Here is a 23,237-nt window from a genome sequence, read left to right as displayed (position 1 = left end):
TCCCCCCGCAATCCACGTCAGAACTGAGCTCCATAGAGTCATTAACTCAGTTCCTGAAAATTAAACTTCTTTCTTAGACCGAAGAATTATTGGACAATGATAGTATATCCTCTCCTTAGTACAGACTCCATAACCATTACAAGACTATAAACCGTTGATAAACACTCATGGGAATTTTATAGTAGTCTCGGTGAATTTTCACCTCTGAATATTTATCCTCGGAAATTCTTATGGATTAGTGCCTACTAATGGCGGAATCATGGGTCTCCCCCGGCGACGAGAAAATCATAGTTCATTTGATGTTGCGGTTTTCATGCTGGTTACAGCGCTGGGGGATATTAACGTCGTTTAATTAATAAAATACTGCGGAGAAATGTTTGCTTTTCGCGCGATGCAATCCCCCCCCCCTCCCCCCGCGCCCCTGATGGCGAGGAATTTTTTGATCGTTAGGGCGAATTAAGAGATCAGGAGTTTTAAATTGTTGGAGATCGTGAGTTTTTGTAGTGTTATGCATGCAGGCATGATTAAGTAATTCTCATGAAAAATTGCTAGATAAGTAGACGCAGATTGCTACATAAATTTATGGATTTATCTGGGAGAAAACGACATGAATTTTTCAGGATTTTTTTTTTCTGTTATATTTTTTTTTCTCGAAAATTCTGGCGAGATGAAAGTATTTCAGAATTTTATCACCCCCCTGGGAGACATTGAAAACGTAAATTAAATTTATTCGGTTCTTAAAGTGAAACACACTTGCATGCTGTAAATTAAAATTATCAGTCTCAAATCACTTCGGACTTGGAGTTGAGATAACCCATTAGTTCTGAATAAAGTGCGCGAATGGTCTTAATGGGATTTTATTAATCGTAAATTAAGAGCCTGTCCTTTCTCCGTGGTATCTGAGAAATCTAGGGGTTTTGTCGGGGGATCGTGAAAACAAAACGTTGGAGAGCATGAAAAATGTTTAATTTCGGGGGGGAAATTGTGATGAATAAATAATGAATAGATTTTTTTTTTCAATGGAAAATGTTCTGTAGAAAAAACCGATAGAATTTTATTTTTCTGTGCAACTTATTCTATTGAGATATTTTCTATAGATTTTTTTGTAGAAATTCCTCGACTCAAATTTTTCTAGTATTGTTTATTTTTTCAACCAAAATGTAATAGAATTTTCGTTAGAAGTTCAGTAGAAATTCAATAGAATTTTCTATCGAATTCGCTAGAAAATTCTATTGAATTTTCTATTAGTTTTTTGTCGATTCTATTGAAAAATTCCGCAGCGTATCTGCATTTTTCTTTCAATAGAAATGTTTAGTGGAAAATATTCTATAGAAAAAAACCCATAGAATTAGATTGTTCTATAGAACTTATTCTATTAACATGTTTTTTATATAATTTCCTAGGCTAAAATTTTCCTAGTTTTTTCTTTGTTTTTTTAACTAATAAAATCTAATAGAATTTTCTAATCAATTTTCTTCCAATCCAAATATTTAATGGAATATATTCTGTAGAAAAAAATCATAAGAATCCTCATAATGAGTGAATATTCACGGAAATGCAAAGAATATCATTTATTTATCGACATTCCCCCAAAAAATAATAAATTTCCCCCTCAATGTGGGTGGCAGACTCGTCGCAACAAAGTAAACTCGATGTTCTCCCGTATCGTTATAGAGACATCAATGCCGGAGCAGGAAGGCCGGTTGAGCGCTGTAAACTATCAGCCCACCATTTACCGATGGTATAAGAGACATCGATGCCCCCTCCCCACGACTACCAACTAGAGATTCGAATCGAGGGGAGATTAAACGCTCCTCCACATTACGTATGATACAGAGCCTGGAATAACCGGAAATTTATTCGATCCCGTTCCTTTTTCGGCTCGTAAAAAAATACGAAGCAATAGTTTAATACACAGGGCGACGATTATCGAGTCTCGTCATCTGGACCTCGTAAAATAGCTCGGAATTAATTTCGTATGGGGGGAATTTTAAAATCGGAGTAATCTGGATTGACGTTTTGGAGAGTTATGTCAATCGGTGCTTGTATGTTTGGGCTTTTTAATATTCGAGAGTTTAATGGGATCTGGAGGTTTTTGATGGAGGTGAATTTTTGAGTTGCGAGACACAGTCGGGGCCAATTATTATTCACCAGGAGGTTTGAAATTCAGTGAAAAATAGTTGGAGTTATTTTTGAGAAGCGGAACGACTCGAGAAATAATAACTCTTCATTTGATTTTAATGAAGGATTTTTATGTGATAATGCAACCGTTCTCTTCACAAAAAAAAATTAATTATTAATTATTAAATAAAATAATTAATAATTATTATTATTAATTATTTTATTTATTAATTATTATTAATAATAATAATTATTATTCATGTTATTATTAATTAATTATTTTATTTGGAACTAATAAAGTATTTATGGGAATCGAGGAAATAATTATTGATAAATACAAATTCAATTGAAGATTAAATCGAATTGAGAATAAAAGTTTCACGAATAAATTCATCTACATTGTGGGAAAAAATTGAAATCCAATGGAATTTCAGATTTTTTAGCAGCAGAAACACAAATTTTCACTGGATAATTCAACTGAAATTTCCATTTTTCAGTTATTTTTTTATTAAATTGAATTTTCACTGAAGAAATTCCCTGCAATTTCAGTGGAATTGCCACTCGATAAAAATTTTTCCTCCTTTCATCAATGTTGCGAAGAAAAATTAGCATTCGAATTTTCGAGCTCGCGATTGTCACTTCCTCGACAACTTTAATTTAATTTTCAACACCTTGCATCAGCCTTGTGCCTGATGGATCTCTCCGACGAAAAAAAAAATAAAATCTAAGACTCCATTCACCACGTTGTAGATGATTTATCGTAAAATACCAATCTCCGAGGAATTCCGAGTTGAGGTACACCGGTATATACTTTCACACAAAACTCCTCACCTCGAGTCATCAACCCTGAATGCACTAAACGCTCCGGAGTTGCCTCATCTCCGTCAACCCCGCATTAAACTCCTCTTTTCCCGTTTCCGACTGACAAATAACGGACAATCCATCACACTGGATCACCACGTTTGAAGCAACTGGTGTTAGAAAAGGCCCCGATACACTTTCATTCTTTATCCAGATTCAAATCTGTCATGAGTGCTCTCTAAACTGTCATTTATCTATTCCCAATCGTTTTTTAAAGGCGGAATTGTTACAAAATCTTTTGAATTAATAATTGTGGCTCGACAACACATCCGGTTCGGAAAATTTTCTTCATCTGGAGAAATGGAATGACTAAATAAAAAAAAAAGTGAAAAAAACACTAAATTTTTACTAATTAATAAAAGTAATTAATTTCCAACAGTTGAAATTAAATAGTTTTTACCGAGTTGGTTAGGTTTTCGAGGAATATCTCCAAATCTAGGGAGATATGGAAATGTTTGGCTTCACCTTTTTCACATCTGACCCTCATAGATGATTATGACCCTTATTCTGACCCTCATGACCCTGATTCTGAACCTCACGACCCTGATTCTGAACCTCACGATCCTGATTCTGAACCGCACGATCCTGATTCTGATCCTCACGACCCTGATTCTGAGCCTCATGACCCTGATTCTGAGCCTCACGACCCTGATTCTGAACCTCATGACCCTGATTCTGGTCCTCACGACCCTGATTCTTAACCTCATGACCCTGATTCTGATCCTCACGACCCTGATTCTGAACCTCATGACCCTGATTCTGGTCCCCACGATCCTGATTCTGAACCTCATGACATTGATTCGGAACCTCATGATCCTGATTCTGGTCCCCACGACCCTGATTCTGAACCTCATGACCCTGATTCTGATCCTCATGACCCTGATTCTGATCCTCATGACCCTGATTCTGAACCTCATAACCCTGATTCTGGTCCCCACGATCCTGATTCTGAACCTCATGACCCTGATTCTGATCCTCACGACCCTGATTCTGAACCTCATGATTCTGATTCTGGTCCCCACGACCCTGATTCTGAACCTCATGATCCTGATTATGATCCTCATGACCCTGATTCTGATCCTCATGACCCTGATTCTGAACCTCATGACCCTGATTCGGACCCTCACGACCCTGATGCTGAACCCCATGACCTTTAATTATGAAGTCTTAATATTTACATAAAAAATATTACGACCAAAACAAATAATTCCACTTGTCAAATTTTGAATGCCCTGAAATTCGCATGATTCCAGATCCTCCCGAAGACTCAATAAATCTGAGGCGTCCTGAGGCCCTGTGATGAGTGGCTACCTCAGCACTCTCTCCCCGTTCGATCACGACTCAAAGTACCCACCAGCAGCGATGCGGGAGAAGGACTCGAGCCCTCGAAAAATGCCCGGCCACATAAGCCCAAAGCAAGCGAGCATCTACCCCCTGAGTGTCCGCGTAACGGACCCCGAAGAATTGCCCTACGACCTCAGCCACGGGAATTCCCGGAGCAGCCCAGCCCTCCTGAGCCAACAGCCGCACATGAGTCCAGCAGCCCGACCTCCCCATTCCCACCAGGAGCAGGAGAGCAATGACTGCGAGCCCCTGGACCTGCGCGTCGACCACAAGAAGGAGCACCTGCGTGACGAGAATCAGAATGACATCGAGGTGCTGAATCAGAATGGCCTAGGGCTGCCTTATCACACGGTCCTCTTTCCCCAGCACCACGCGGTCCACCCTTTGGTCCTGGAGGCCATGTACAGGTCCCATCACCAGCCGCCCATCAATGAACTGCCAAAAATTCAGGTGCGAGCCCTGCCGACGATGGTCCCACTCCCCTCGAATCGCTTCTCCACGACGTCGACGTCGTCAACTGCCTCGCAGAGACCCTCGAGCCCGGCTCCCAGCCAGCAGAGTCCGGTCCCCAATGCACCGACACCTCAACCCTCGGCCAGCCTTCCCACCTACTCGGTCTCGGTGTCCAGTGGGCTGAAGCCGAAGGACCGCTACTCCTGCAAGTTCTGTGGAAAGGTCTTCCCCAGGTCGGCCAATCTCACCCGACACCTGCGGACGCACACCGGCGAACAGCCGTACAAGTGTAAATACTGCGAGAGGTCCTTCAGCATCTCCAGCAATCTCCAGAGACATGTCAGGAATATTCATAATAAGGAGAAGCCCTTCAAGTGCCCTCTGTGCGAGAGGTGTTTTGGACAGCAGACGAATCTTGATAGACATCTGAAGAAGCACGACTCGGATGGGCCGACGATACTCGACGAGGTACGGTCCAGATATCATGGGCAACTGCCCAGGGCTGACGAATCGTACTTCGAGGAGATCAGGAGCTTCATGGGGAAGATCACCTCCCAGAGGCAGGGGATACCGTACTTTCCGGGGCTGTTGGGACCCTCCGCTGATGACTTTAGGAGTGACAAGCAACAGCTGCAGATGGAGGAGAAGAGGGGCGACTCTTCGTACTTCAGCGATCGGGACAATCTCAGCAGCAGGTCGAGCAGCAGTGCCAGCAGGGCAGAGAGTGTTCATGAGGATCAGAGGGAGAGCAACACCCCACCATCACCTGGGAACAACACCTGAAGGGCTTTCTGATTGATTTTTTTATCATGAGTTACCGATTTTAATTCTGTGATGGGGTGGAGGACGATCGTGAGACTCGACAGCAGATCCTGCGCTCCAGGGATATCATCTCTTTATGTCACTCGACAGCATGTCGAAGTATAAAAATGAAATATTTAATCACATGAAATTGGGAGTGGTGAAAGTGAGAATGTTGTGCGATAAAAAAAATCTTTCTTTCGAATAGTCGAAAAGCATTTAGTTCAGCGCGAGCATCGGGTAATCTCGTAATAGCTTCATTTTTTTTCTCTCTCTCTCTCATCTCATTTCGTCAGAAAAACGAGAAAGGTATTCCTGGAAAATGTGGTAGAAATACAGGTGGATAACGTTGCAACAGATGGTGAAGTAAAATAAAAAAAAAGTTGTATCGGTGGGTAAAATTGGTCCATTCGTTCCGGTAGGAAGTGGACGGGTTGACGATGGATTTTACGACCTAGAAAGTGAATTCAGAGGCAGATAAGGGGGATAGCTTCACTGCTAATACACTCGGATAGGTTTGTCGATCGAGTCGATAAACCCTAGTTGGTGAAAAGGATTAGAAATCGAATGGGCGTGCACCGTCGACACCTCACTCAATGGACCGAACGTTTGCGAATGGGAAGGCTCCAGTTAAATATGAAATACTCCGATTAAATGTTGGAAAATATTACGAGAGAGAGAGGTTGTTAACACTTCGCAATACTTTCAACACTTTATTCTTTTTGGAATTCAATTGCGAATACTTTTGGGACAGAATTCTGGAGCCTCAGAATTCGCGTTCAGTGCACGTCAGTTTTTATTGAATATCTCGAAATCTGGGGCAGATAGGTAAATTTTTGTCATGACCTTTTTTGTAGCTCTCAATTCGCTCTACAAAAAAGGTCATTACGAGAATTTTGGTATCTCTGTTAGATTCCGAGATATTCGTTGAAAACTGGTCGGTAGGTAAATTGCATAATTTCAAATTTTTCACTTCAGGAAATCGCACCTAATGCACTTGTTCTTTGATATCGAGAGAGATATCATTGATTGATTACGAGAGAGAAAGGTTGTTAACACTTCGCAATACTTGCAACACTTTATTCTTTTTGGAATTCAATTGCGAATACTTTTGGGACAGAATTCCGGAGCCTCAGAATTCGCGTTAAGTGCACATCAGTTTTTCACGGATATCTCGAAATCTGGGGCAGATAGGTAAATTGTTGTCATGACCTTTTTTGTAGCTCTCAATTCGCTCTACAAAAAAGGTCATTACGAGAATTTTGGTATCTCCCTTAGATTCCGAGATATTCGTTGAAAACTGGTCGATAGATAAATTGCATAATTTCAAATTTTTCACTTCAGGAAATCGCACCTCATGCACTTGTTCTTTGATATCGGTCAGCGATAATTCAAGGTGCGACCGAAATATTCAGGTACTGTACTCGATAATTACTGTACTTGTCGACAAAAATGGGGATCTTCATTATTATTTGTGCACAGAATAGTAATTTTTGACTGAAGTCAATTATCATTCTCATCAGCTCATATTCGATGACAATGAAAATAAATTTGAGGCGCCCGAGTGTAATTATTTTTTACATATCCATTTTCGTGGAATAATTGAACCGAAATCTCCAACAAGTCCACCAAAAACATAATAACGAACCCAGACCGCGCCACCTCGCGTGCCTGCCCCAATAAAAAATCGCAAATTACAATTTAACAGAACCCCCGAAAAAAAGGGAATATTATCGTTGCAATTCTGGAAAGCGTGCATACAGACACGGTGTCGGTTCTGTACACATAAAAGTAAGAGAGGAAATGGCGCGATCGTGGGAAGGAGGATGAAACGTGCCTGGAAGATATTACCGTGGGCATTTCCAAGTCAAAGTGAAGGAAAAACGAGAGATATGAAAATTGTAACGGAATTCTCAGTGAATTTTTTCATCCCATTTAATTTTTTATTTTTTTCACTCGGCATTTCTCTCACTCTTTTCATTTTTCCCCCGGCGAAACGGGATGAACGCAGCATCTGCGCCTAGTTGTGCGCACGAAAGTGGGAATCCCGGCATTTCCTCTCCCCCATTCAGCCCAGTGGCAACTTTATGCTCATACCCGAGTGGAAGTGAAGTGATATGGCCTCAACTGCCAAGTATAAACTCTCTACGACGATTTAATCGGAGCGCGTGTGTATCCGACTTCTTTTTCCGCTGCAACCCTTCTCTTCGGGAGCTCAAACTTTCTAAGTGATGGGGGAGACTCGGCACGTCGGTCCGAGCCGTCTCGCTTTATTTATGCAAAACGACGCGCAAATGATCCCCTCGCCCTCAAGTAGCAATTCAGGGTTTTTATTAAATTTTTTTTATGGAATAATGCCGTTTATTCGGTTTTTAAAGGAATTTTTTGTCGACTATTTTTTTTTTCTTCTCTGATGGCGATGCACATACGCGTTTGAAAGTGGCGGCCTCGGTCTGCTCTTGCGTTACAGTTGCTGCCACGCCCCAGCATCTCCCAGGCTCATCTCGGGAAAGTGAAACGCAATAAACGCGAGACCTGGGTTATACGACACATGTTGATTGATACTTTGGTGGTACTGGGGGTTAATTCATCACCTCTACTCTCCCTCGCGAGCAAATTGCCGTTATGCGGGGATCGTTAAAGCGCTGAATACACCGGGTAATGTCGGATTTTTATTTTTTCGAAAAATGGAAGGTGCTAGGGGAGAAGGAATGTTGAAGGAAATTGGGGAAAATGAGAAATTTTGTGGATAATAGCGGAAAAAATTGAAGTTTCTGTAGTTTTGCTGTCAGTCACAGGAGATTGACATTAAATTGAATTTACGTGGGAAACAATTGTGAAATTTCATATTTTACACGACATCCGGACGATCTTACATTCTTTTCTTGGAATACCTGAAGTGGGACTGTAAATTTTGGCTTAATTATTTCGGAAAAATTAATGAAAAAGGAAAATTCAGAGGAATCGCTCTTTGAATAGCAAATTCCTCTGAATTTTCAAGGAATTCCATAAAAATTCCGGAAATTCCAAAAAATTTTGAGAAATTTTTCGAAAATTCTAGGGAATTCGCCAGTAAATATTCATTTTTTGCGTGAAAACTTAAATCGAAATCAAACTTTTTTTTCGAAAAATTCAGTCAAATGTTTTAAACTGTGAACATGAATATTTATTCCATTTTCAATTCCCAATTTTTTGAAAATTTTTCTGATTTCAATTAATTTTCTTGGAATAATTGGGCTAAAATGTCCCCTTTCCATCAATTTTCCAAAAAATTGTGAATTTTCAGTACCAAAATTCGAGATATTTCAGTCACAAATTTCTAGTACTAAAAATTCATCCCTCATTTCCAAAAAAAAACATTACAAAAAAAAATTTCGCTTCCCCTCACATTTTCTCTCTCATTTCCGCAAAAAATTCCTGAATTTTTTTGCAATGCGTTTAAATCCTCTCCTTCATTTCACTTTTTTATGCTCTCGAATCAAAATTTCCGCCGGCCTATTCATGAAATTCTATCACGTCTCGTCGAGCTCGTAATTCTATATTTTTTTTCCCTCGGAATAAGGATTTTTTTTCGCTCCCGTTTCACTTGATTTCACCGCGACTCTTTAATGCCGCACAACATTTGAGAGCGTTAGATCACCCGGAAAAAAATATGAAACGTTTTTTTATTATTATTTACGCCGCACGTACCTAAGCAAATTTCAAGCGTTCTTCGTACTTACGATTTTGTAAATAACGAGAATCACAGGATTGATATAAATAATATATATGAAGAGTTTTATGTCTCGAGTGTTAGTGTAAAAAAGAAATTTGTTAATATATCAACGTAGATTTAAACTAGAGAATAGGTTTTACGTTACTGTAGCGAGAGTAGACTTCGTATCGAGGCTCAATTTAGGTGATTAATTGGAGTTTCTCCGAGTGTATTATTGTTTTTCATTTATTACTGTAAATAAAATAAAATAGTCACAGCGAACGTCGAGAGGAAACCGTATGATAAGCTCACAATTTCGCGATTGTCGACGTCCGGTCGAACCCTGGAGTCATTCAATTGAAAAATCATTCCAGGATATCCCAGTACTTTGGCTATTCTTTCTGAAATGCTTTTATACTTTCGTAGTCGAACATCAGAGCTTTCATTTGAGTCCCATTTGAATCTAAGTTTGCAATTTTCAGGTCTGAATTTGCATTTCGATATTGAACGGTTAGAAAACATTTTAAAAATTGCAATTTTTTGAAAATTATGAGCATTTTCTATAAATAATTTATAAACAATCAATTTTCCACCATGAAATAATATTAATGAACAATATTCATATTCAGAGTTTTACCAGAAATCGATTAATACCTAAAAAAAGGTTTTTGAAAGTTTAAATAATTTCAATTATTTATTTATAAATAACAAATGTTAAAAAATGATAATTCTGGGCAAAATGTAATTTTAATGACGCTGAATATTCATGATTTTATTAGAAAGTTTACTTTTTAGAGAAAAATTGATTAAATAATTAAAGAATTGCAATTTTTGAGGATTACGAGAATTTTTTATAATTTATAAACAATCAATTTTCCACCATAAAATCATTTATTCGGAAATCGCTTGAATGGCTGAAAAAATAAGTTTTCCGAAAGTTTAAACAATTCCAATCATTCATTTATAAAAAACAAATATTTAAAAAATCATAATTCTGTGCAAAATGTTCGACGCAATTAAATTTCCAAATTTGATGATTGAAAATAGTTGAATCTGTAACTCAACGAAATTGCAAAAGATACTTGGATATCCTTAATTCGAATGAGTCTTCTTGCAGTAGGAAAAAGCCTCTCGAAGAGTAAATGATTAATTTGAAGAACGAAAGAATCGCCACATCTTCGTAATAATTTTTTTCATATTTTTATTGCGCAAAAAAACCCACCGAATGAGAATATCGAGTAAAATGAATAAGGGAATAAAAATACAATTGAACTTGTGTCCGAGCGAATCGATCGTCTTCGATGCACTCATATCGATCCGATCGGGAGTGTCTCAACTTTCGAAATCGAGCCGCAAGGCTGACGCCAAAGTCGTTTCACTTTCTTTCAGTACCCGGTGGTTAAAACAATAACTCAATATTTTTTTTTTTTAAACAATGTGACAATTCCCTTGATAAGAGGAAACAACAGCCGCAGGAGAAAAAAATCAGGCGAAAAATTGGGGTTCAATTTTAATTTGACCCCCAGAAAATAATTCGAGGCGAAGAATAAACTTCTGCATCTTGGAAATTTTTGCTGATTTTTTCCTCCGTGTGGAGGGGTTGATCCCAGCGAAAAAAATTAATCTCTATCACAAAAATATAGTTCTGTTAGTAGATTAATTACTTTAGACGAGTGAATTCCCCACTGAATTGATTTTTTTTAAACAATCTGACAATTCCCTTGACAAGACCAAACGACAGCCGCAGGAGAAAAAAATCAGGCGAAAAATTGGGGCTCAATTTTAATTTGACCCCAAGAAAATAGTTCGAGGCGAAGAATAAACTTCTGCATCTTGGAAATTTTTGCTGATTTTTTCCTCCGTGTGGAGGGGTTGATCCCAGCGAAAAAAAAATAATTTCTCCCACGAAAATACAGTTCTGTTAATAGATTAATTACTTTAACCGAGCGAATTCCCCAGCGAATAAACGACAAATAGTTTGAACGAATAATATTATTCGGGGGGGAATGTCGCTGTGAATTCAACCGACTCGTATTGCTGAATTAGTTTTTACTACGATTGTGATTTTTTCAAGGTTACCGATTTATACGTAAAGTAGAGGCACGAGAAGTAGCCATTGAAGTAAGAGATAATGAGAATGAGGCGACTCGTGTTTAGTCTTAAGGTGAAAATGTTTCAGTTACACTCGGCTGTCGACCCTGGATCATTATTAAACGTGCATAAATAATGGTGAATGGTGCGGCTGACAGGTGTACCTGTAATAATTAATAAAGCTGAAATGCATCATACAATTTTTTTTTGATTAATGATTTTAAGTAGAGGAAGTAATGATTAATAACGAGGGACCAAAATGATACTCAATGTTCGTTGAATCGCTGCAAGTGTCCATGCTATTGGTCAATTATTGATTGAATAAGCTTCTAGCATAGTCACGTGTTTAGCCCAGTGGTGACTGTATATATTGTCAATACTGTAATATTTGAAATAATGAGAAAATGTTGATGAAAAATTTATTCGATATTAAAACAACATGCGGAGTTATATTTTATTTGTCCTTAATTTAATGGATGGGCTTTTTTAACCTTGATTGTGGCTGGGTGGGCACGATCGTGGGGAGTGGAAAAAAAAAGGAGAAGAAGGTGCAGGAACGTGCGAGAAAAACACGAGGAGAGTCCGGCTTTCACCTCTCGCTGGAGTGGACGATCATCAGGTGGTTGGGTGTTGGTTTTTAGTCTCCACCTTCTATTGCTAATTTTATCGGGACAAGTCAACAGAAAACTGGGTCAACATTTGAAAAATCAGTGGAGGAGAAATTTCATATTTTTGGAGATTATTTGTGCTCCAATTATTCATTTTGAGAGCGATATTCAGGGAAAGGTGAAAATTTTTTAATGTTGGGGCGCCAACGTTGGGCCAGTGTCGGGCCGATGTTGGCAGCCAACTCTGGGCCAATGTTGGCTGCCGACACCGGTCCAATGTTGGCTGCCGACACCGGCCCAATGTTGACTGTCAACACTGGGGTAATGTCGGCCCAATGTTGGCTACCAACTCTGGGCCAATGTTGGCTGCCAACATTCGGGCAATATTGCCTGCCAACGCCAGACCAATAATTCACCAATTTAATAATTAAAAATGTTTGAATCTATAACGTGGCCTGTATTGTATATCCTCAAATCTATTTTTACTAGTAGTTAATTTTCACTAAATATCTCGGAATCTAAGCCCGATAGCAAAATTTTTGTTATAACCTTTTTTGTAGACCAAATCGAGAGCTACAATAAAGGTCATTACGAAAATTTCGCTATCTCTCCCAGATTCGGCGCTATTGCTAAAAAACTCAATCAACTCAGCTGCAGAATTGAAGAAGCACAGGTGAAAAATATTAAAATAGTTAAGCAGAATATAAACACGTGACCGTGGACAATAAACGTAAAATAAAAACAATCATCAGCGCGAGTAGTGAAACTGCGAGTAAAATGTTAGCAATCTCCCGTCATTCCGTGCGGTCGATGGTTTAAAAGAGCAATTGCAATCGAGAGCAGAATAAATTCCACATAAAAAAAAATGCAACAATTCCCTTTTCATCTCGTGTCTGCAACACGTTGTAGGTGAATTGCATCCCATGTAAACGTAGCGACACAGTTTGCATCTGAATGTGGGTCAAAGTCATGTCCTTACTGAGGCCAAGAAAGCCCAGTACCATCGCTCGAGTGAATTCCCATGCTGTTCCCCGCTCTGCTTCGAATTTTTTTTGTCCCCGTCCTTCATCCCAACTTTGGCACGTGATGAGCAGATTAATCCGGGGGCTTCGCATTACTTTCAAATTCCCAGGATTAAGCGAAAAATAAAAATAGAATTCACGAGAGATGGAGTTTAATTAGTTGCCGCAAAAAAAGGGGGGCGGGAGGATCTTTCGGGCATTATTTTGTTTTCAAAGGCGCCTCTTTGTCCGGAAATCGTGGAGCATCTTTACACATAATTTGTCTACTCGGTCACGTCTTTCGCTGTCGTCCAGTGTTCCGGTTCTCACACACCTATGACCCTCACTTGACCAAGTAAAAAATCCGCCGGTTCTCACATTAGTTGTTGGTGGCTTGAGAAAAAAAATTATTTGGATTGAGAGGAATCTGACGTGCGGGACAAAAATTTCGCGGAGAAATCTCGCGGATCGAACAGAATTTATGGGTGTCGAAGTTCTGTTGGGAATTCTAGTATTTTTACTGCGCGTTTTTTAGTGGAAAATGCGGAAATGCGGAGAATAATTCAATTTTTTAAAAACAGAAAATTCACGTCGAGGAAATCCTATAGAATTTCAACAATATTTTTTATGAAAATTAATCTATAGTCCTTCTAATTATTTAAAATAAATGATGAAGTTATTCTGAATGGGTCGTCTGTTAGTTTATGAACAGTCAGATGAAGTTTATTTCGTTCGAATAAAGCGTTGAACAGGATTCCCACAAGAAACTGGAAAAAGGTGTCGTTCGTTAACTTAATTAACCACTGGACACCATAAAAATTCTTTTAATGATGATATTAAAACAAAACCGGCGGATCAGGGTTCATTTCGCGTAGCGGAAGAGGAATTTACAGAATAAAAAATAACTGTTTCTTCATTTTTTAAAATAATTTTTTATAATGAGAATATGAGTTTGAGAAAATGCGGAAAATCGCCGGAGATTGGGGTTGAACCCGCGACCCTTGGGTTTCCAGTCTGAGTCTTTACAGAAATCTATCGACTACGTGATTTCAGTGAAAAAATTAATTAATTCATTAATCAATTTTTTTACCGCACTGCCTATTTAATTTTTTAATTAATTAATTTTTTTTCAGACATTTAATATTTCAAAGGCAATTATTTTATTCCTGATTTTTTGACGATATGTGAATAATTGAGTAAAAAATGCAATGAAAGAATTAAAATTGGAGGAATTTAACGATATTCGAGTAGTTTAACTTTTTTTTTTCAAGATTTCAGTCCAAATTTTCCGCGAGGATCAAGATTTTGTCTAAATTTCCCTTGAGGATCAAGATTTTCAGTCTAGATTTTCCTTGAGGATCAAGATTTTCCGGGAAGATCAAGATTTTTAGTCTAGATTTTCCTTGAGGATCAAGATTTTCAGTCTAGATTTTCCTTGAGGATCAAGATTTTCCGGGAAGATCAAGATTTTTAGTCTAGATTTTCCTTGAGGATCAAGATTTTCAGTCTAGATTATCCGGGAAGATCAAGATTTTTAATCTAGATTTTCCTTGAGGATCAAGATTTTCAGTCTAGATTTTCCTTGCGGATCAAGATTTTCCGGGAAGATCAAGATTTTTAGTTTAGATTTTCCTTGAGGATCAAGATTTGTCTCCATTTTCCTCGAGGGTCAAGTTTTTGTTTAAATTTCCCTTGAGGATCAAGATTTCAGTCTGAAATTCTTCACATCATCCCCTAAACCTTTCAAAAGTCACCAGAAAAATGAAAAAAATCTACCCGTCATTTTCGCGCGGAATGCAATAACAATATGCACTCGAGGAAGTGCGGAAAATCGCCCGAGGTCCATGAATCCCCATAACCGTATAAAAACACTTTATTGTCATTTTTTCTCAATGTTATTTTTCCTTGGAATAAGCAAATGAGAACGCAGACGTTATCTGCGTTAACGAGGACTTGAAATTAGAGGCAGCTGGTTGCGCGCAACCTTGTAGATGATGAGACAGAAGTGATCCAGCCTCGCGGGCATGAATCATCCAACAATTGCCCGGTCAATTCGAGTGTTCACCAGCCATGGCGATGAGGCCTCATGCCACTGCCGAATTAGTCCAGCTGTCGTGTTCTTTATTGGCTTTAGATTTTTTTTTTCCCAATCCAGGAACGGACCTCAAGGTGAGAGAGGAGCCTGCCTCGGCGACATTGGGCTGCACAAGGTAAAGTACAGTGATAATGATGCCACGTTTTTTTTTTTTTTTTTTTTTTTTTTTTTTTTTTTTTTTTTTTTTTTTTTTTTTTTTTTTTTTTTTTTTTTTTTTTTNGGAGAGGAGTGGAGGAACCTGTTTCCAGCGCAACCGCAGGGACTTGTTGATGAGTCTCTTTGTAATATGATGAACGCAAAATCAATGATAATGGGAATTATGAGTCAGGAAGTCGCGGGGGGAAAATTGTGCTATTGAGTCACCTGTTGCGGATAGATGGGCCGAGCATTGAGACACCCACGTGCGTCATTCGTTGATGATGCGCTGGAATGATTGATTATTGCAGTTGGGGAAATCAATTAATTGTGGATTCTTCGGATATTGGCTGATCTGTGGGGAGCAATGCTCGGCATTTCTGGAGGGGGAGCCATTAATCATGACTTAAGTCTTGAAAAATGGTCATTTAGTTTGGTGGAGTCCATATACTGCAGTTGGAATTCATTATTTTTTAAATAAAGTGAATTGGAATTATATTATTTTATCCATAAAATAATATCCATTAGAAGTAATTTCTTTCTTGGCTTTTTATCATTCTATCAGAGATCATAAATCCTCAATTGACAAACATTAATCATGCTTTTGCTTCGAATAAAAATTCTAATAACTCATTTTAATTTAAAATAAAATACACAAACAAAAATTGAAATTCAATCGTTTATTCACCGTATAAAAAACTTAAGCAATTAAATTAACAAAATTAATCTCATGGCGTTGATAAAATATTCCTGTCAGTGGAGTGAGTATTTACACGCGTAAAAAAATAATTTCTTCGTGAGGATCTGCCGATCATTTCCAGGCGATCGATTCTAATTTCCACTGCTGCTCGATGTTCCCGTTGCAAGTGGCTATTACAGGGCCCTCTTCACTCTCTGGGTTGACGTGGAGACACATTCCACTGCTCGTGTGAACCAATCCCCTGGTCTAAACGGAAATAAAAGGGATTAATTCAGTAGCAAAGTACTAAAACTGTACAATTTTGATTATTCACCAGTTTTCAGTGAATATCTCGGAATCTAAAGGAGATAACAAAATTTTTGTTATAACCTTTTTTGTAGAGCCGATTGAGAGCTACAACAAATGTAATTACGAAAATTTGTATTTACGAAAATATCTCCCTTGGATTCGGAAATATTTCTCAAAAACTCAACTGGGAGATTTTTTTTTTTTTTTTTTTTAATACAGTGAAAGACCTAAAACAAATTTGTACCAAATATGTTACTACAGCAACTACTACTTTCCTTTATAACTTTCGTACATCTTAACTGAATGTAAATAATCCACTGTAGGTTAATACAATTTAAAAAAAAAAAAAAAAAAAAAAAAAAAAAAAGATTTTACCACTTTGCTACTGAATTTCTCCTGGGCGGAAATCATGGGAAATGTGGGGTAATCATGCAAGGATGGTGTGTCTCACCTTCTGATCGTAACTCCACTTCTGCCTGAAGAGCCCACTGCACGCCATTATCTTCACCTTCGGCCTCTCATGCCTGGTATCTCGTTCAGGTGCATCCATACACAAACTCTCGTCCGTCATAATGATCCCTGATTTAGTCATTACGAACATCTGACTGAGATTGGGGGGATTCATGCAAGGCTCGTAAGCAGCGTAGCCCGCTGGCTGGGCGTATATGCCTTTGGCTATTGGTTTCATAATGCATTTCTCGGATTGTATGTGCATTATTCGTCCGAAGAAACGATCGTCTTTCGGGAAAAAGTGATCTGGCCAGACGTTATCTAAGTACCATTCGAAATTTTTGCATTTCAGGTGTTCACGTAATTCTAAGCGAGATCGGATTTGCTGTTTGTCTCGGAGTCTTGCGGCTTCTGAAGTAAAAAATTTAAGGGGAAAATGAAAATTCAATAATATTACATATTATTCAAATCATTATTATTAATAATATTATTATTATTAAATATTATTCAATAATACTATAATATTATAATAATATTTCATGTTGAATGATAACATGTAACATGCAATGAAAAGTTGCCGGCACATGACTGTAATGTTTCTTTTCGTGTTAAAAAAAAAAAAAAAAAAAAAAAAAAAAAAAAAAAAAAAAAAAAAAAAAANGCCGGCACATGACTGTAATTTTTCATTTCATGTGCATTGTTGATAAAAAAAACAATATATATAGAGAAAAAAAAGAACAAAACTTGAAACTCAATAAATTGTCCAAATTTTCCTCTAAATCAATAAAAAAAAGAAAATGAATAAAATTAAAAAATATAAATAATAAACAAATGCACAAATAAAAATTTCATAATTGATAATTAATTAATATTAATTACCCGGATTGAATTTGAAATAAAATTCAGCCCACTCGTCCATCCAGACAAGTGCAACTCTCGCGAGATTGCCATAAAGAATTTCCCCGACTCCACCCGGAAACGTATACGGCGATGACTTCCTGAAGAGATGACCGACGTGTGAACAAGGTGCTATTTCAACACTCCCACCGCACTGCCAAACACGAAACGAGAGCTCGAGATTCTCGCCGCCCCATATTTTCATTTGTTCATCGTAACTTCCCAGTTTGAAGAAGTAATTTTTATCCATTGAGAATAATCCACCGGCCATTGCGGGGGTCTTGAAGGGGTCAACGATGTTCTCACGGCGTTCTTTCATCAGTGGGCCACTCAGGGTCAGCCAGCGGAAGTGAAGATCCCAATTGAATGCACCCCAGTGCAGCTCGAAAGATCTTTAAATATTTATATCTCTTCATTTGAAAATTTTTAATCATTTTAACAATATTTCTATTAAAAATTAATAAACCCATTTATTCTCGTGAGCTTTCTGTTAAGAAATGAATAATTCATTATTTTATTATAAATTTTAAACAATTGGATATTTTTGAATAAATAAATACTGCATTAATTAATAATAATAATAGTAAATGATAATAATTTTTTACTAATGAAGCCTCAATTTTTTTTACTAATAAAACGGTCACTTTTCGCCAAAAATACATTAAATAATTGAAAATTCAATGAATTCTTCAAATTATTCTCTACAATTAAATTTCTGGGTTGAATTGTGCTCACCTGGTATACGCAAACGTGTTATCATTAATAATATCAATTACAGGTGACACAACCCTGGTTCTATCCTTGGAGATGGCCTCAAGAAGTGGCTCGAGCCATCCTAAAAGAACAGAAATTAATTCCTTGGCTCAGGGACCAAAGCACGTGCGAAAAAATTTCACAGAAAAATCTATTGAATTTCCTAGACAATTCTATTGAATTTTTTTTCCAATTTCTATTTAATTTTTGCCTCATTGGAAAATGTTCTATAGATACCCCTGTAGAAAAATATCTATAAATTCTATAGAAAACCTACAGGAATGTTCTATAAAAAATATATACTATAGAAATTCTATAGAAACGGTTTTTAATGAAAATGTAATCTATAGAACATATATGGATTTTCTATAGAAAATATTTGTATAGAATTTTCTATATAAAATGCATATATTTTCTATAGATTACATTTTTATAAAAACGTTTCTATATAATTATAGAAAATCTATATAAAATTCTATAGAAATATTTTCTATAGATTTTTAGAATTCTTCTTCTATAGAATATATTTCTATAGGTTTTCTATAGAAATATATTCTATAGAATTCTATAGAAGAAGAATTCTAAAAATCGTTCTATAGACTTCCTATAAGCTATATTTCCATAGAAAATATTGCTATAGATTTTCTATAGAAATATAGCCTATAGAATAGTTCTATAGGATTTTCTATAGAAAATATTTGTATAGAATTTTCTATATAAAATGCATATATTTTCTATAGATTACATTTTTATAAAAACGTTTCTATATAATTATAGAAAATCTATATAAAATTCTATAGAAATATTTTCTATAGATTTTTAGAATTCTTCTTCTATAGAATATATTTCTATAGGTTTTCTATAGAAATATATTCTATAGAATTCTATAGAAGAAGAATTCTAAAAATCGTTCTATAGACTTCCTATAAGCTATATTTCCATAGAAAATATTTCTATAGATTTTCTATAGAAATATAGCCTATAGAATAGTTCTATAGAATTTTCTATAGAAATTGCTCGCCTCAAATTTTCCCATTTTTTTTATTTGCATCTTTTAAAGAAAAGAGACAAAAAAATGTGGGAAAAACCTAGAAAATTCCGCTTAAGGAAATCCTATAGAATAAATCTACAGAATACTTTCTATTGGACATTTCCAATTAATAAAATAGCGCAAATTTTTCAATGATTTTTTTTCGTACGTGAGGAGATACCTGTAATCAACATTTCAGTGTTGACATAGCTTACCTACCAACCGTGCATTCGCAGTGTGCATCGAGGAATGTAAGTACCTCACCAGCAGCCTCCCTCGCACCAAGAAGACGTGCATTTATGAGGCCCACTCGTTCGTACGATCGTAAAACTCGAGTTGGTACGTCCAGGGTCTTCACATAATCCTCCAGTGGCTGTTTCAAAAACTCTGGAGACCATAAATACTTAAACAATGCAATTACGGTTTTACGGGGAAAATGCAGCAATTTTAATTCACCTCGATCACTGTTGTCATCAACTAGAAGAATTTCTGTTAGTAAGTCTGGGGGAGATCTTGATATTACACTGTGGACTGTTCGCAGGAGTGTACTCCAGGCCTCGTTGTGGAATACTATAATCACAGAGGTTTTGGGAAGTCCTGACAGCTTTGAGTACCTCGTTATGCACCTGGAATTAATTATTATTGAGTGGAAGTTCATTGTTAGGATTTTTTAATCCTTAATTTTAGCGTTTATTTCATTTTTTATTTTCATTTACAATTTTGTTAATTTGAATGCCATTTAAACATCTGGGGAAATCGATTAAATTCAGTTTTTCATGTTGAATTGTCAAACCCATTGAGAAAATAGAAATTTCATTGAATATTCCATCAACTGTTAATAATTTGAACTCATTTATTGAAATGAGAATGAATTTAGTTAAGTTTGGTGTAAAATAAGACTAAACAAGTAAAATAAATAAATAAATGAATGAAAGAACGCAAAAAAATACAGAATAAAATTAAATAAAAAATCTAATCATCATTAATTAAACTAAATTTATGCAATATTAACAATTAAGACATTGGAAATTGAAAAATCCTGATGTAAAAATTGCATAAAATAGTAATAATAATAATTTCAAAAAATTTCGTGCAGTTAAAGGGGAGAGTGGAATTTCATTGTTAGGATTTTTTAATCCTTAATTTTAGCGTTTATTTAATTTTTTATTTTCATTTTCAATTTTGTGAATTTGAATGCCATTTAAACATCTGGGGAAATCGATTAAATTCAGTTTTTCATGTTGAATTGTCAAACCCATTGAGAAAATAGAAATTTCACTGAATATTCCATCAACTGTTAATAATTTGAACTCATTTATTGAAATCAGTTTAGTGTAAAATAAGACTAAACAAGTAAAATAAATAAATAAATGAATGAAAGAACGCAAAAAAAATACAGAATAAAATGAAATAAAAAATCTAATCATCATTCTTTAAACTAAATTTATGCAATATTAACAATTAAGACATTGGAAATTGAAAAATCCTGATGTAAAAATTGCATAAAATAGTAATAATAATAATTTCAAAATTGTTCATGCAGTTAAAGGGGATTCTAGGTAATTTACTTTTTCTTCCTGACGTCTGGAAGACTTCGATTCAGGGGAATCCGATCACTAGCCATTAAATTGAACCTATTGATCTGGAAGAGTTGCTGCATTACGATAAAGTCCTTTGGTGAGATTAAAACAGGCTCTCCATTCTTTCCGTTGAACGGCTTTGGACTAAACATATTTTTATTTACAATTTCTGAAAGAGGAGCAACAAAAATTAACAAAATGAACAAATAAATGAACTAAAGAGGAATAAAAATTAGTGAATAATGATGTTAAATTCATTTGAATGACGTAAATTCTCGAATTCTTGAATTCTTGAGTGACTTCAGGTGTTATTTACCTTTCGTGACGTTTGGACTCTTCAAGGGATCCACGGAATCCCCGATGTAGTGGCCAACAACCACGTGAATCCCCCTGCGATCTATGTAGTCCTTCTGATCGTCCAACAGCCTAGAAAAAAACAGCTGTCAAGTGAACACATCCGACAATTTTTCGTGGAATTCATTCGTCATGGTCTGAGGGATGGCATAAAACGGAGGTATGCCACTTGCCCCCAGGGAGATGAGAATTTCCAGTGTCATTATCCCGGCGTAACTGTTAATCGAGGACAACAGTTGGTGCAAGGCTGAACTCTACTCACCTCAATGATACGTAGTCATCGCTGTAATCGTTGCCCCGCTGTCTGCTGTGGGACCATATCAGCACCATGCAGATGATGAAGATGGTCGAGATGAGGAGGGGCCAGGCGCGAAATATTTTCCGCAGTTGTGGCCACATTTTCCGGGTTTTTTCTACCTTAAAATTATTTTTTTTGAGAATGGGGTAAAACGGCCCCTTCTGATTTTTTCAGAAATGTCAACGGCTTATTTAATTTTTAATAAAATGGAATAATTCTCATTTTATAATTTTCATTTTCCATGGAAACTACAACTCTTCTTCTTCAGAATTAGCCGAGACTGATCTCAATTAGTGAATTTGTTTCTGAGTTCTGAGTATCAAAAAAAGGCAAAAGGGGATTTTTGGACATCTTCACGAGGGAATGTTTGAATTCACAAATTACTCCGCATTATAAAATAAAAAATCGTAAAGAAGATAGTGGAATTTCTGAAAATGAAAAAAAGCTCCTGACGAAAATTTTATCATCTTAATTAAATCTAGATCCACTCAGCAAAAAATAAAATACACTGATCTAAATTAAGTGAAAAAACAAAATTACCTAATTTAATTGCAGTGTTTGATAAATATTTTTGAAACCAAAAAAACCACAAAAATTTACTTAAAAACATTTTTTTTTCGCTTAAAAAACTAAAAAATTATAAAAACGTTTTTTTTTTCATTAAAAAAAATTGTTTTTCAGCTGGAAAAAAATACAAAAAAATGCATAAAATTTTTTTACCATCTTCATTAAATCTAGATACATTCAAAAAAAAAATTTAAAAAAAAATAAAATACAGATTTAAATGAAGTAAAAAACACACTTACCTAATTTAATTACAGTGTTTGATAAATATTTTTGCAACAATAAAAAATCGCAAAAATTCAATTAAAAAATGATTTTTACGTCAAAAAAAAAATGCAAAAAATCAGAAAAAGTTTTTTCATTAAAAAAACATTTTTCAGCTGCAAAAAAAGTCCAAAAAAATGCATAAAAAATATAAACAATCTCCACTGAACTCACCTTTTCCAGAATTTGGAGTCGACACTTGTCTCTTCACCACCGACCTACGAAAATCCCATCATTCGCACTCTTTCCTCTAATTACATCAGTCGCTCCATGCTAAGTCCCTCATTAAACTGTTATCACGGGCTCCGCTCTCTGGGTCAGGTCATCACGTGGGTTTGAAGATCACTTCCTCCTGAAATTGCGCAATTATCGCATTATCATCATCTGAATTCGCCGCAACTTCCTCAGAAAGCCCCAAAAACCCAAAAAAAAAAAAAAAAATCAAATTCACGCTGTCGAGTCACAATAATTATTGTCGACTCGCGTGAGACCAACTCACACTTTCCCTCAATTTTTCTCGCCAACAGTGTCAGAACAATGTCCCAGGATGTCAGCGCGATAGATCATTCTCTCAACCGTGCGTTTATGGTCACCCGCAGAACGCAGAATTCCATCCTTTCGCAATAATCGATCCCCCCCACTGTTTATCGGAGAATTGCGTGAAGAATTTCAGCGAAATACCGCGGAATAAATTTATAAACTTCCCGCCATGTTCACGAGTGCCGCGAGTGATTTTTGTTATGCAAAAGAGTGATGAATTCCGGAGTAAAATGAAAAAAAAAATCGATGGGAGATGAGTCGACGCGAAGGATCCTCTGGTGCGCAGTGGTGTGGGCTCCAATTCGCTGGAAAGTA

The 23,237-nt window shown here is 36.5% G+C and overlaps 2 protein-coding genes across 3 annotated transcripts in view; one reads left to right on the top strand and one right to left on the bottom strand.

Moving 5' to 3' along the window:
* The window catches only part of LOC107038995 (histone-lysine N-methyltransferase PRDM16), a 35,116-nt gene extending 29,554 nt beyond the window's left edge, over window positions 1-5,562 (top strand). The window contains exon 3 of the mRNA XM_015258408.1: window positions 4,236-5,562. Coding sequence (XP_015113894.1) covers window positions 4,282-5,562 — 1,281 coding nt within the window. The 5' untranslated portion in view covers window positions 4,236-4,281. The remainder of the gene's footprint in view (window positions 1-4,235) is intronic.
* A 10,307-nt stretch (window positions 5,563-15,869) lies between these two features.
* On the bottom strand, window positions 15,870-23,193 carry LOC107038994 (polypeptide N-acetylgalactosaminyltransferase 13). 2 transcript variants are annotated; one of them, XM_015258406.2, is made up of 11 exons: window positions 22,882-23,193; window positions 22,557-22,734; window positions 21,519-21,673; window positions 21,219-21,328; window positions 20,891-21,071; window positions 19,779-19,948; window positions 19,542-19,709; window positions 18,275-18,374; window positions 17,522-17,931; window positions 16,644-17,053; window positions 15,870-16,150 (listed from the first exon to the last, which is right to left on the bottom strand). In XM_015258406.2, the coding sequence occupies exons 3-11, from the start codon at window positions 21,653-21,655 to the stop codon at window positions 16,016-16,018; spliced, it is 1,821 nt and encodes a 606-aa protein (XP_015113892.1). In that variant the 5' UTR covers window positions 21,656-21,673; window positions 22,557-22,734; window positions 22,882-23,193; the 3' UTR covers window positions 15,870-16,015. The 2 variants fall into 2 exon arrangements, with proteins under 2 accessions (XP_015113892.1, XP_015113893.1); XM_015258407.2 differs by having other exon boundaries at window positions 21,519-21,669.
* Between the last annotated feature and the right edge of the window lie 44 nt (window positions 23,194-23,237).

Source organism: Diachasma alloeum, unplaced genomic scaffold (assembly GCF_001412515.2).
Source record: "Diachasma alloeum isolate Michigan unplaced genomic scaffold, Dall2.0 Dall_scaffold_00289, whole genome shotgun sequence".
NCBI lineage: Eukaryota > Metazoa > Arthropoda > Insecta > Hymenoptera > Braconidae > Diachasma > Diachasma alloeum.
The sequence above is the reverse complement of the archived record's forward strand: the minus strand, read 5'-3'. Positions and strand labels throughout refer to the sequence as shown.